This window comes from Malaya genurostris, chromosome 1 (genome assembly GCF_030247185.1).
Source record: "Malaya genurostris strain Urasoe2022 chromosome 1, Malgen_1.1, whole genome shotgun sequence".
NCBI classification, from domain to species: domain Eukaryota; kingdom Metazoa; phylum Arthropoda; class Insecta; order Diptera; family Culicidae; genus Malaya; species Malaya genurostris.
The window spans coordinates 4,565,047-4,580,223 of NC_080570.1; the positions used below are offsets into that span (position 1 = coordinate 4,565,047).

General features: G+C 37.9%; 1 protein-coding gene across 4 annotated transcripts in view; it reads left to right on the top strand.

Annotated features, from left to right (window-relative positions):
- The window catches only part of LOC131430610 (ankyrin repeat and KH domain-containing protein mask), a 63,295-nt gene that overhangs the window by 22,762 nt on the left and 25,356 nt on the right, over positions 1-15,177 (top strand). For 2 of the 4 annotated variants that reach the window (XM_058595717.1, XM_058595724.1), the window contains exons 2-4: positions 4,772-4,810; positions 10,779-10,914; positions 10,988-11,179. In XM_058595717.1, the coding sequence (XP_058451700.1) occupies positions 4,772-4,810; positions 10,779-10,914; positions 10,988-11,179 (367 nt within the window). The remainder of the gene's footprint in view (positions 1-4,771; positions 4,811-10,778; positions 10,915-10,987; positions 11,180-15,177) is intronic. The other 2 variants (XM_058595732.1, XM_058595741.1) reach the window with 1 other exon arrangement.

A 15,177-nucleotide genomic window follows, 5' to 3' on the forward strand; every position in this document is an offset into this window, starting at 1 on the left:
TGCATCTACGTGCTCTGTTAGTCGAAAAAAAAACCTGTTGCAATTGATCTAGCGGTGAGATGATTTGCTTGTCCGGGATTTTACTTGGAATAAAAGTTTACAAACGAGCAAAGTCATATTCTACGAAAATTATCACTCACTGTTTTGCTCACAGTATTTTGATAGATAATCATTTTGAACTCAAACCCAGTGAGGTTAACCTGTGTCTGCTCGTTTGCCTGCCTGCATTTAAGAAATCCTTGTGTCCTTCCAACCGACTCAATTCTCAAAAGCATTAAATTCGCAAGTAATGCGCTATTTGCGGTACGTGAGTACATACATCATTGCATTGCTTATGTCGACTAGTCGGGCCGCGCCGAGTGGCCGAGTAAGTGCCAGGATGATGGTGGTGCGAGCAGAGAGCAGGAAAGAAATTACCGTCGAGTTTTGCTTTTGGAAATGGCTTCACTCACTCACTCACTCTCGGCAAACGTTCAATCCATCACCGTTTGTTGTAGCGAATGAAGGTGTTTTGCAAAAAAAAAATTGCGAAAGCGCCGATTTTGAATGAATAGACATTTTGCGAATTTATTTTCAGCCCCGCTTTCCCCTCCATGGGATTTGTTGATCGTTGGATTAGTTTTCTTTGCAACAGACATTTTCCTTTGTGTTGGTTTTATCGAAGGTAAAAAAAATATAACAACGGAATGACTGCAAATCTCCGTTTCCTTCGAATGGGTCTAGATTTCGAACCAGAGCAGAGCAAAGATGTGGTCTTAGATGTTTTAGTAGTACCTTCACTTTGCGCTGGTTCGCGCTAGTGATTCAAGCGTTCAACCGCAGTGTTGGCGTACAAACCGCATTAGCATTGCCTCAGGTTCGAATTTAGTACGAGTGCAATCCGGTGTATGTTTCTAAAATATGTAAACGCGGGACGAGACGAGACGAAAAATCACACCTGACTGAGGCAGTTCGACCAGTTCTCAGTTCTCTGTTTCTGCGACGAGCTCCGCTACGCGGAAGGTGTCAATTACTGGTCTAAGTAGTGTGCATCAATTATAGACTTTCCGCACACTGACTGACTGTCTTGTCTTGATTCGTCGTGATTCGCGTCCGATAATTTCATTCGCCTAGGAGAATGTCGGCCTGTTGGCTGTGGCCGTATCACGACATAATAATTTTATCCGACGATAACTGTAAGCGTTTTTTTATCCTACCGATTTATGAAAACTAAAATATTACTGAAGTAGTTGAAACTGCTGACTCCCTAACGAACCAGTTTCAACAAGAAAAACATATAAAGCATCGCGTACAGTATCAACTGAATAATCTAAATTTGAGTTTAACATTGGAATTTCATTCCTAACGTCCATGAATCCGAAATCCAGACGTTTGTTGTCTGAATTTACTCGATTAACCTTCAGATTGTACACGCTTAAAACATCTGCTTAGTGCAAACCGAAACACCGAAAAACACCGAAATTTTCTTGGTTGATGCAACTCTTGGTATGGGTTCTATTGAAACGTGTCTGGTTGAGAAACAGTACCGATTTTGATTATCGCACTGTCAAATATTCGAAAAAAAACGAAAGCTTTTCAGAGCGAGATTTGGTTGCTCGGAACTTTAAATGCTGCGAAAATTGTCGAAATTAACGAACAAAGCCTTACTAGTTCGTTCGAAATGATATTTGTTTGTCGTAACTGAAATCAAAGTTCTCCGAGATCTTAAGCATCAAAGTCAACGCGCCTGGATTGGTCTTTCCGATCTTCCGACGCAAAATCAATCGAAAATGTCTGCGTCCTCAAATAAAGAGCAATTTTGCTAGAAAATCTGATCACAATTTACAGCAGCTATCTCAAAAAAAAAATCAGAAGATTGGTAAGCTTAGCTGAAAATCTCGTTGTCGCACACAGCCAAAAAGAATTCAGCTTTTCTAGCATAATGAATTTCCTACTGCACAAGTTCCTAGTTGACTATATAAACACTGAGAGCTGGTCATTTCGCCTATGCAATTGCTTTGAGGCTTAGTGGCTAATAGTCAACAAGTTTCCTTGGGAACTTCGTACTGAAGTTCATGAATCAGTCTTTATTCAAGGGTACAAGAATCAATTTTTATTTAAGAAGTACAATTGTAGGTCAACAAAACTGGCGTTAACGTATTATCATTCATTTGTGTTTATTTTAAATCAATTACAATTATAATATTAAGACAATTGCAGGAATCGGCGAAGTGACCCTTTCGGCGAAATGATCCTTTCGGCGAAATGTCATTCGGCGAAATGACCATTTCGGCGAAATGACTTTCGTCGAAACGGCTTTCGGCGAAATGGCCCTGATGCTAAACACTTTAGTGCGATGCGTCACCCGGTCGCAATCACGTACCAATTTACCAAGGCTTCTTCGATGTTCCTTACAGATGACAAAAATATACATTTGAAACTTCTTATTTACTTGTTACTTATTTTAAGTAAACCAAAAGATAAATGAACTTTGAAAACCTCAAGAGAAACCACTTGACTTGAAACATCTGCTTAGCGAGCTTATACCGAAAACCACCGAAGTTGGACGGAGAAGCATTGCGATGAATCAATTTTTGGTCTGGGTTCTAGTGAAACGTGTCTGGTTGGGAAACAGTACCAAGCCCCACTGTCTGGACACGGTTTACAGAAAAAAAGATGTTTCCATGCGTTTTGTTTATTTTGGCAAATAACTGTAGTCCGAGACTCAGGGAGGTGTTGACTCAATCGAATTCTGATGACCCATTCCGTATACAGAGCAAATCATGCTTCAAGGCCACCGTTTCATCGACCAGCCCCGCCTAAATGAAATGTTTGCATCAAATGGATTTAAACATTACAGAAAGACTCGATCTCTTGCAATTGACAAGCAATCGACGCGTATTTACTTTAGATTTTTCAGTTTTGAATGAATAATTAACATGTTTTAATCTTACCAATACTCGAGTTTGCATTCAATGTTTCATTTCTCACCGTATCGAATCCAGTGAATTACACCCTTGAAACATAGTATGATATTGCGCACATTTGAAGATTTTTTTCGTTATACGCTCTTGTATAAAACACTAATAATAAGTATAGAATTATTATTTATGAACAAAAAATTATTCTCACTTATAAGACGTATTTTGCTTTAAGTGTCAAATTATATAAGGATGATATGCAAAATGCTAACTTATGAATTGCAAGAAATGCTGCAGACAATTGTGGCGTTCCGTCCTCATGTGCACTGCACAACCGGTCAAATTAAAGAAATTAACTACATCTCTATTCCTCTCCGTACACATGAGTTACTGCACGGATTCAAATACAGACGGAATTACTCTGCTCAGCTCAGAGATTTGTTGCTCGCTGGCACGTTTGACTTTGTGAGAACTTGTTTGCTTGGAGAGGTTTCAGGGGCTTATGCTTATGGCAGTTGAAAACAAATTGCTGTTTCAGTTTCAACGTCGAAGGGATTTTGTAGCATAATGGATTTCATACTACACAAGTTCCTAGTTGGCTATATAAAAACTTTAGTGCGATGCGTCACCCTGTCGGAATCACGTACCAATTTACCAAGGCTTTTTCGATGTTCCTTACAGATGACAAAAATATACATTAGAAACTTATTTTAAGTAATCAAAAAGATAAATGAGCTTTGAAACTTCAAGAAAAAACCACTCTAATAATGTTGTTGACACAATGAAGAACACCCTATGGAATTCGATTTTTTGGACTCTACAATCGAAATAAAAAATTATATGATTATGACGAACACTTGCGATAGAGATTTTACTGCATGACAACGATCCGCTTACGAAACCTATTTGGAAATACTCAAATTGGAAGTTGTGCCTATCCCGCTGTATTCCCTGGATAAAGCCCCTTTCGATTATTTTTTGTTCTATTCCATGGTATGTGCACTGACAGATTAGCCGTTTCTATAGTATGAAGATATCAAAAGGACGTGAATAGCCCTATTAGACAATTGCTTTTATTGGAACAGAATTCCAGGGATGTTAAAGAGGAAAATTTTGTAGCAATACATTAATTAAATCTTACCAACGAATCATTTAATGTGTTTTTTTACATCGTTAAAGTTACAGTTTTACTCAACAGTTTTTTTTTTCAATCTAAATGTCGTGATGTTGATGGTACATGGCTTAAGTTTATACAGTTTTGAGAAATTTGTATTTTTCGTATCTTGAAAAAAATGTTCCCTGAAGGGTTTTCATACTTTTCCATCTTTGGAACCAGAATTCAAATCCTTTACCTTTTATTTGAACCTATGTTTATGAACAATTTTTTTGGGGCGTTTAATCGAAATCACATTTTGCCAGTACTGGAATGAAAATTTTATTGAAATTATTTTGTTTCTTTCGTTCTGACGTGCATTCGCCATGTCCTTTGTTTATTTCTTATTTTTCAATACTAATCGGATGACAACTTGAAAAATGACAGATGAATGTAATTGTTGGAATGAAAATTTGCGAAAAATGTACTTTAAAATCCAAGCTTGAACTACTCCAGAAGTGATAAAACAGTACAGTAGATGGCAACCCTATGAAACAGAGCTTCGTTCATGTACACTGTGTACGGCCAGTGTGATTTTATTTCAAGTCTCATTACCGCGTTACCTTATTTATTGGTTTGAACGTTCGAATCCTAATTCGGAGATAAACTATTTCATAAGATTCTTATACCTTTCTTGAACAGAAAAAAATATCATTTAAATTCCTTTTCTCTTACATGTACATTCTTTCGGTTTCTTTCTCTTTTTTTTCTTCTCTAGATTCTATTGGCTTGTCTCTGTCTAAGGCCAGATCTGTTGGTAAGTGTGCCACTCCGCCACTGTTAGTCATCACAGTTTTACGCATGTGACGAACTGATTCCGACAGTGTTCTGTGGATTCGTTTTTTTTCTGTTCGTTCGATTTTGTTTGTTTGTGTTTTTGTTTTTCTATACATTTTTTTGTTGTCAAACACTTATTCATAATTAACACCTTATTTTATTCATTTGTTTTTTTTTGCCGTTGTTTGTTTTCCTAATTCATTATTCTTAACCTAGCGTACTGAAAGCAGCTTCACCATGCATTTCTGGCCTTAGAAGCGAGGATAAAGCAAGACCGACTAGCACCAACTTTTACTATACGATTTTCCAGCAGCACTCACCAAGAATTATAGCCTAGAAGAACTAAAATCTTAGTTTATGTGAAATGCCAAGTCCGTGGCTTTTACGCTATTTAGCTATTTGATAATGGAGCTATACATATATGTGTTTGTTTGTGTTTTCGCCGATGGTTTCATTGTTCGTAAGTGTTTAAGGAAACGGAATTTTTTGCACTCATTAACATAATCATGTTCCAGCTTTTCGTCTACTACCTTAAACATTACTTAACCATTTTTTTCCCTTCCGACGATGGTCACACTTCATGTAGGAGTATTTTTTCTATTTCCTGCATTGCCTGTTTTTTTTTTTTCAAGCGGAATGCTAGCCACAGTCGACAGTCCTCCTTGGAGTGAAAGCTATCATTTTTAAGTCGTGCCACTCTCATCAAACCTCCACCGATTCATACACCCTCAAACAATCACGCAAGCCCGGTTCGGCGAAAAAGTATGGTGTTCGGAGGCCCATCATTACCGTTGTCGTTAGTTCTTTCTGCGGTTGACCTGCCCGGCGGGGTCAAATGGTTGATGGTTGGTTGATTGCAGTCGATCCATTTTATTGCTGTGCAAACAGATAGACTTCGCGTTGTCCTTTAGAGTTTTTCGTTGCGCCTTGATGCAAATAGACCGGAAACAACTTTGTAATGGTTCTACAATTTTTTTCCAGCCTTAGAATCAGATATATAGTATAACGACAAGTAGCATTATTTTGCAATCTTTCTCAGTGATTATAAATTTTAAGAGTCTTAGAAATATCATAATTGGCTTAACTCAATCGTCAAAAGAAATAATCTCGGCTCTTTTACGAAGGATATGTAATTTTAGAATGGAATTATTGGAATCTGTGCCAGCATAGGCCAGTGTGGAGCTGCTCACGAATGAGTGGGGAATAGTTGGAAATTCCTCGAAATATTGCCACTAGCACCGAAAAGATGAAGCAGATTCCCACGAACGACCACAAACGGTATTAATAAGGATTTATAATGAAGCAGTAGATACTGAGAGCAATTAGTTTGCGTATTAGAGCAAACTACAGATTCCCAGAAGAAGATGTACTGGATATACTAGAGAAGATTAGGAAGCTTCCGCGAGAGCTGTTCAGATATAGAAGATGGGTATTATTTACAGACGTGCTCTGAGTAGCTAGAAGAATTTACTACCGCAAGTATGGATGGATGGCTGGCTATGTATACATTTATCAAGAAGGCGATTATTTAAACTTTTTCGGGTTTTTAAACGATATCAAACTAACTACAGATTGTAAGAGAAGAAAGAATATGAAAATTATAGAGCTGGTACTGAAGGAAGAGCAAGGATGTGATGATAACGTGCGTAAAAGTGAGACTTAAAGAGGGTCATTTAAGTCAGTAAAAGGCTTCTCGCAGCTTTCAAAAAAGCAATTTAATTTGTACATGCAGATACAAAATTAGCGTCATTGCACCAATTTCGGAGATAACCGAATAAGAAAATTACGATAAACTTACTAACCGAGAGACCAATAGATGCACACTTTCCTGATGAAAAATTGAATTTTATGTTTGTATCTAAATGTTGTGGTCATAAGAACCGAGACAAATTTAGGTTAGAATCTGATCTCCGAATGTTAAGCTGGATAAGTGTTGTTTGGTAGATCGTATGCACGAAGCATTTCCCGTGGATTGGTCATCTGAAATCATAGCTACAGAAAATTATTGTTTTCTGCAATAATTGGAACGATTCAAAAATATTACTCGATATTGGCCGAAATGGACCATCATCGATCAGAGTGCCATGCCGCTCCGTTCGTCATCGCCTGAAGTGAATCAGAAAAAGGTTATTCCTCAACTTAGTATGGTCAAAATCCTACAGCTCCTAATGATTCAGATCTCGGCACGAGCTCCTGTAAATCTTAGTTTTAAAGAATTGTTATCTCTGAAGGCTAACCACTGAGAATTGACTAGTAATCCACTAATTTCAAATATCTTTACCAGGTGAACGATTGAGAAAAAATAACCCTGAAGTCGGGTGAAATTGGTTTAATTGTTTTTTGCAACATAAGACCTCAATATTGAGACTTAAAATTTACCATTCGAGATAATTTTCATCACATCACAGAAAGCAATGTCACGGTACTACATTCCGATGCGAAACTTAACCTTCTGTGTTATCAGACTTCGTAGTAAATTCGTAAGTGTACAGGACAATTGCTTGGCTATGGCATGTGCGCAGCAAAATCTTGCCATAGTTTTTTTGACACATCTTTTTATTTGTCATTACAAAGATGCTGCCAACACCACTAACACAATGTCATTGAGTGTCACATAGCATTTCCTAAAACTCTCAAGTTTCCTTAAAAAAGCATAATTCGGAAGGCTATAGGTGCGATTAACCGACAAGTTTACAAGTGTCTACAAGAGCGTCTATTACCATTTGTCTAAGAGCACAAAAATTTTGTGTTGTTTTGGCTGGATTTGGCATCCTGCCATCATAGTTGAACGGCTCATAAATAAAATCCTCCGAGCACCCCAGAACTTTATCCAGTGGAAAGATATTAGGCCATTATGAAGCGAAACTGCGTTACTCCATCATTCATCGTGAGCTCCAGCGTTCCTCAGGAAAGCCATCTAGGCCCATTCATATTTCTGCTATAACTAAATGATCTGAATTTCTCATTGCAATGTATGAAGCTATCATTTGTCGACGATTTCAAGCTGTTTCATCTTATCAAAGATCGGGAGACATCAATCAAGGATTTAGGAGTGTTATTGAAATCAAAATTTTGTTTTAAAGATCACATCGAAGATACACTATAAGCTGTTTTCTGTTGATACAAAAGATGAGAATGTTTTATGCCTGCTGGAGAAGGAGAACAAAAATCTCAGCTCCAGCGGGCTTTCCCTTGCTCCTAAATGAAAAAAAATAGATAAATAAAAAAATTAAACCTTGAGAAATTGAAAGGACTGGGAATTGCGCAAAGATTTTTATTGTGTTCAAGCATAAATCATAAGCAATTGTGCGGTTTTTTTTACGCAGATTACCGATGTTCCGCGGTTTTAAAGTGGATTTTTAGTCACGCAGTTTATTTTATGCGGATTTCCGATGTTACACGATTTTTGTGCGGTACCTATCCCTTGCGTAAAAAGACTGTTATAATGTGTCTCGGCAGCTGGCTACCGAGAATGATTTTATGATACATCTTATATAATTTGAATTCAAAGTCCAACAAGATTACATGAAAAATTTAAAACACATTGAAAAAATTGAAAATTGAAAAATGAAAACAGAAATTTTGTGATCAAAATTGATTGAAATTGTGAGTAAGATAATAGTAAACAATTTAAGTTAAGCGAGTCATTTGAATTTTATCTCGCAAATCATAAGTCTGTGGAACATTCATTAACACCAGATATACGGTCTCACAGAAGAAACGATTTAATAAACAGAGTACTATAAATCTCCCAGTGAACTCCAGCTCTCATATTATTATCAGATTTATTTTCATCTAGAAACAATGTTTAAAAAATAATTAACTTGAACTCTCGAAAAAAGAGAGCAACGTAAGAGAGATCAAATTAAATGGCTGTCAATCCTATTGCCTACGCACAATTCGCCTTACTGGCAGTCGCATGGAAAGTAATAAATTTAACTCTAATAAATAAACTGCTCAGTAAACATCAGGTTCTCGCTCGTGAACCGAACCCCGAGGCTTTGCCGTTTCGCGAATAAAGTGTACAAGCAAACAAGGACATCCGGTGCGGACGAAGGCCATGACCTCCGGCCTCCGCGTGAATAGCAATAAAACGATACTGTCTATGCCAACCACACGTAAACCTGAACTTGAATGGCTCAATGTCAATGGTTTGCTATATTCTTATTACATTCCTTAGTTCAGGCTAGCAAACAAAACTAGGAACCACGACGCTCCGAGACGATAGTAGCGCGGCGATCGATTTCCAACAGACGAAGTGACACCCACGCAAACAACACACACCCGTTTTTTTTACGGTACGCATTATTTTAACGGTCATTAAAGGAACTACTGGTCGCCTTCTTTCGATTGAGACAACGTTATGCTGTAGGGTACTTGACGCGTCGCCGTCAGGGTTGAAATGTCGTAAGGGATTTTGACTGTGTGAACCAATATGTATCTTATGTCTTTTTAGTTGGAGAAAACTTAAACTAACCCAAATAAACACTTTTCATGAAACTGTTTTGGGTTCGTATTTAACAACTGTGGTGGGTGGGATATAAGAATCAGGTTCGAAACTGACTCGATTTTCAGTTCAATGACGAAAACGACCTGAGAATCATGCGACCAGTGGCCATCAATTGTAGAAACCTTCCAATCGGTGCACTGCACTGTCGATTTGCTCATTTGAATCTAAGTTAATAAAAATCAGTCAAACAGTTCCAGTGAAGTCGATGTATTATTTTTATATCAATTTTAGATGTCTCACAAATCAGCAAAATTTTCTTCTAGAATGTGCTGGGGTTTGAATCAAACCTAGGAAGACGGCGTGGAAGGCATCGACTTACCCATCACGCCTAATTTCAAACCCTTTTGACCACTTCTTCTAGGGTTTTCAGAATAAACCATGAGGTCGATTCTGGCAAACAAACAAACGACTCGGGATGTGAGACAAAAGGTGTAATTAAACTAAATCCCCAAATAATTCTTAGAAATAGACCGACTGGTATACAAAACATTTTTTTTCTGCTGAAAGATGATGATTTAAATAACTGTTCCTTCGTACGTAGTACTCGGATAGTGAACCAAACACCTACAGAAATTGCTGGTAACATATGCGAACCAGAATCTCTGTTGTAAAACTAATCTGTTGGTTAATACAAAAAAACGTTTTGCAATTTATCAAGGACATACCAAAAATATTTTCAAACATTCAACTCAGTTATAAATATTTGAGTTTTCTTTTTTAGTATACTTAGTGTTAGCTGAGACACGATCCTATCCGGAACACTCACTCAAAAAAAATCATCGGAGATATCTACATTCAATACATAAACGGTTTCAGAATATATTTTACTATCAAACGGTTCCGTAATGAGTAAAATCATTTTCTCGATTCACTTTTTTTTCTCTGAAACAACTTCCAAGATTCATGTTGAAGTTCTGTTTGTTCCGAAACTAAATAAACTAATCCAATTAAAAGAACAATCTAATTGCACTTTGAAAACGGTTGAAAAGTGGGGGAAATAACATAAGCAGCAGCAGTCCTCGAATAAACAATTGAGAGTAAAATGCAGCAGCAGAAAACGACTGGAGAGCATTGTGCACTTACAGCACTGCTAAATAAAATTGCATAGCCTTGGAGTTTAGAAATATTATCCTGATGAAGAAGAAGAAGAAGAAGAAGAAGAAGGCTCCTAGCGAACGGTGCAGTGAAATTAAGTCGTAAATTTTGTTTTATATATCTTTCTGGATCATCATGCTGGTTCTGTTTGCTGCTGTCGACTGAAAGGTCGTCTCGTTACTGAAAAATGAGATATTTTTGTTTGATGCCATCTTGATAAAAGGACTCGTTGAGTGTGATTAAAAGTGACCTTTCTATATGATGAATTCAAACATCGATCAATTCAAATAAACCACTCCGAATAAGACATCGTTTCTAACTAAAATCCCTTTCCCAATTTCAGGTTGACTCATTTCCGCTAGATCAGCAGTCAATCGAGATTCCGGAGACGGAGTGCTCGGACAGTTGCGAGAACGACGTCGACATGGATGAGTCGGACAGTTGTGACAACGATGCCGACGATAATGATGATTCGGAAGGTAAGCAGACAGACAAGTCGAAATCCGGTTCGGATTGATAATTGATAACTGATTATGATTGGTTGCTTTGCAGACGACGAGGAGGACGATGACGATATTCACAATACGGTCGTGACGGGAGGAAAATTTCTGCTGGAGAATGACGACGACATCGATCACGAAAGTGGTAGCGGTGGCGGTAGTGGTACCGGCGGAGGAGGAGGAGGAGGCGGAAGTGGTTCACACGACAAGAAAGCCCGCCTTGAAGCTCTGCTGGAAGCAGCAGGTAATTTTTCGATATATTTCACACTGTTGTTGTTGTCGGAAATGCGTACTGTTGTTTGGTTGGAAGTGCTCTGGATGGTAGCACCTGCAAAAGCGAGAGACTGCACTCGCCGTTCGCAGGGTTAGAGGAGAGTTGCGAGCGATAAATTCTTTCATCTGGTAAAAATTCTACAATAAGTAACCCAATTTCCATTTTAAACTGTACGAGTTAACATACCTTATTAGTAACATGACATGGGTAATCCGTAGCCAACGTTTTCTCTCTGCAAATATCCATTTGATAAGTTGAATGGAAATAATGATCTTCCATCATTCGTTCGAACAGTCCCAAATGTTTTCCTGGTGCTACTTGAAGCATACATGGAAACGAATCTGATTCCCCGTTATGATGATACTGACAAACACAAATTTCTTTGAGATTTTTAGGATTTTGGAACTCCTGTTGATTTGTTGTTCGCCACATTTTTGTCTACCAATAATTTCCTGACAATTCCAAAGCCTACTAAACTGTCAACATAAACGTGTCTAGATCTTGCAAGTGATTGTCGAACGATAGCGAGAATATTAGGAACTGGTCTCATAAGTCGGATGTCTAATGTTAAAACAGAAAGGCCAAATTCCACAAAAGTAATGTAATGTCAAGACTTTGCACTAAGGATGTTTTTCATAAATCACACAAACTCACAATCAAAGAAGAGGCCTTCCTAAGTCTACGTTTAACTACGAGTAGGTCTAAGCCTTCATTTCCTTCCTTTCCTATCGTTAGCCCGGCAAGACAACGGAGATTCCTCGGATAGTTTAAGTTACGGGTTCGAGTTCCGTCCCTGTGGTTATGTGTTTCGCAAATTTTCATTTCTGCTACTCCTTTCGTCAGTCTTTTTCCAGTATATTTATCCGTTGGGTAATGATAAAAAGTTGAACTTGAGTTTCACGTGGTCTTTTTGCTACATGATATTTGGAATAAATGAGAGTTCCAAACTCGACCATTGGTCTAATAAGGGCTTGCAGACGATCTTGTCAGTTTTTTCGTCTCCAAGAATATGAAGCGGATATAAAAAAGTGTGTCTTGTCGGATACGTCAACTACATCACCATATCTCCGGAACCAGAAGTGTCAACTATTTTCTCTTCGAATTTGTTTATTAATAGCTTTTAAATGGGCCTAAGATTGTTTAAGTCGATTCAACTATTTCCGAGAACATCGAGCGAATAGAAAAAAGTGCAAATTGTCGTTTACGTCACTTATACCATCATGTTTCCGGAACCGGAACTGTCAACCATTTGATCCTCGAGTTTTTTTTTTCAAGATATATTTATCAAGTTAAACTACATTACATCGTGAAATGTCAAAAGCATATCCTCAAACTTGATTAATGACCCAGTAGTAGCTTTGAAATGAGCCTAAGATTGTGTCAATCGCTCCAACCATTTTCGAGAAAATAGAGCGAAAGTACAAAAAAAATGCAAATTGTCTTATACGTCTCCTATATTATCATAACTCCGGAACGGAGAGTGTCAACCATTTGATCTTCGAACTTGATTAATGACCCAATAGTAGCTTTTAAACGAGCCTAAGATTGTTGAAATCGATTCAACTATCTCCGAGAAAATTTAACGAATGAAGAAGAGTACAAATTATCGTTTACATCATTTATACCATCGAACATGATTAATGGCCGAATAGTAGCTTTCAAACGGGCCTTGGATTGTGTCAATCGCTCCAACCATTTCCAACGGATCGGAAAGTGTCAACCATTTGATCTTCGAACTTGATTCATGACCCAATAGTAACTTTCAAAAATCTCTTTATAAGTAAATAAAGTATTCTTTTTATATCGTTTATTCTATTCCGGATTTAACCTTTTCGGTCGTTCGCCGGAAGAAAAAAACATTCGCTCAAGCTTCGTTTCTAGTGAATGCGAATTATTCGATCTTTCGTTTGACTCCTTCCATCAAATTTTGCACATTTCTCCTTCATCACTTTTCTAGATGACAACACTTTTTCGCTTTGTTTCGAGGTTCCGCTCGACGATACATGATTATTTTTCTATTGGACGAAGTTCTGGCTTGTTGGTACGGTACAAATCCATGGGTATAACATGGGCGTTCTTCGCGTCATATTCCATGGCCTTCTTTCGTAATGGCAAGATACAAAATCCGGTCAAAACAGAACAGAATTGTTGCCTTATGAAATAATCGTAAAAAAAATCGGAATTGTGTTGTTTGAAGAAAAACAACACGCGTTTATTTTTCAGGGGCATTCCTACACGTAAATTGTCTGGTTGATGGTTCCGGTCGCGATGGTAAATGTTGTTTCCCAAGACACAAGAAGAGATTATCTGCTACACGGGACATTTCTTTGTGAACTTCAACAGTTTGAAGTATTGCAAAATTTCTGCAACTTTTCGTCTTGCTGTTGCCGGTTCAGGAAGCTGGTTCGTACCACGCAATGAAATTTTGTACAGTTTCTACGATCATAATCCGGTTGGTTTGTTTTACTTATTGCCGCGATTCCGAGGCACCACCCTGTTGTTGTAATCCGAACACCTTCGGGACGGACGGGCTTAGGTTCCTCTTGAAACCACAGGTCACTTATTTCGGCGTTTTTGCGACCTCCGATTTTTGATTTGTCACTTGAACCAATTCTTCTAGTTGGCGACAGAAACCCTACAAAAACTTTTATTGATGGATGCTTTAGCCAAATTCGACAACTTCGTCAACTCGTCGTGCGAGTAGCTCGGATTTTCACAATACGCGAGCAAAACATTGACGAGTTACCGCTCTTGCTTCAATACCATTCTCACAAGGGAAGAGCAAATGTCAATCAAATAGAAGGTGTGATGCTAGACACACGTCTTTTAAATGAGAGGTCTTCAGGTTCTTTTTCAAACACGACGAACAAATGCGTCAAGTTTAGGTTGATAATTTTTTCATCGTGATATCCTTTATACTTGGTAAGGCTTTAGGTTGACAAATCTGCATTATTCTTGATTGTTCATTTTTTCGTCATGTTCCCGATTTCTTATGGGAATCGACAGTATACGAACAAGTCTCGGTTTCTTGGACGAATTGGCAAGGGTGCAGTGGAACTTAGGTACAAAAGTAGTTTTCTTCGAGTTTGTTGTATGGAGTGAACATATTAGGTGTTGGTTTTTCTCATTTTACGCCTAGTTATTTGAAATCGTTTTCCTTGCTCGTCTATGCCTCATGGCCTACGCCCTACGGGATTGAATTTGACTACAAAGTTCGTAGAAAGCTTTCCATTAGCTAGCGAGTTATGCGTTTTTATATATTTTAAGATATATCACCTCGTCCACAATTTCGTATCTTAACTCAATCAATTTATTTACCTTAGAACCCGATTTACTATGATGTTAATATTACTGTACACGATTTTCACATCCCATGCTTTAGTTTACCGTGAATGGGCTACACGTTGAAGTTCACATCTTCTGTTCTAATTTTGCAAATTTTTTTTGCTCATTGTCAATGCTGCAGTTGAGGAAACAGCCTTTCATTTTTACGTTCATCAAGTTTTGTTTTCTTTTGATCAATAAACTCTCTGTCGCCCTTGAACAGACAGAATCCAGAAAAGACTATGTGTAGAAGTTCTCATCTTCGGTTCTAATTTTGCATGGTTTATTTGCTCATTATTGATGCTGCAGTTGAGGAAACGACCTTTTATTCCTACGGTCATCAACAAGAAGTCAAAAAAATCTTTACCGCACTTGAACAGACAGAATACAAAATAGACTATGCGTAGAAATTCTCATCTTTTGTTCTAATTTTACAAGTTTTATGTGCTCATTGTCAATGCTGCAGTTGAGGAAACAGCCTTTCATTTTTACGCTCATCAAGTTTTGTTTTCTTCTGATCAATAAACTCTCTGTCGCACTTGAACAGACCGACAACTTGACTACGCGTAGAAGTCTTCGTTTTCTGTTCTAATTTTGCAAGTTTTATTTTGTTCATTGTTGTTGCTGCGTTCTTACGTTCATGA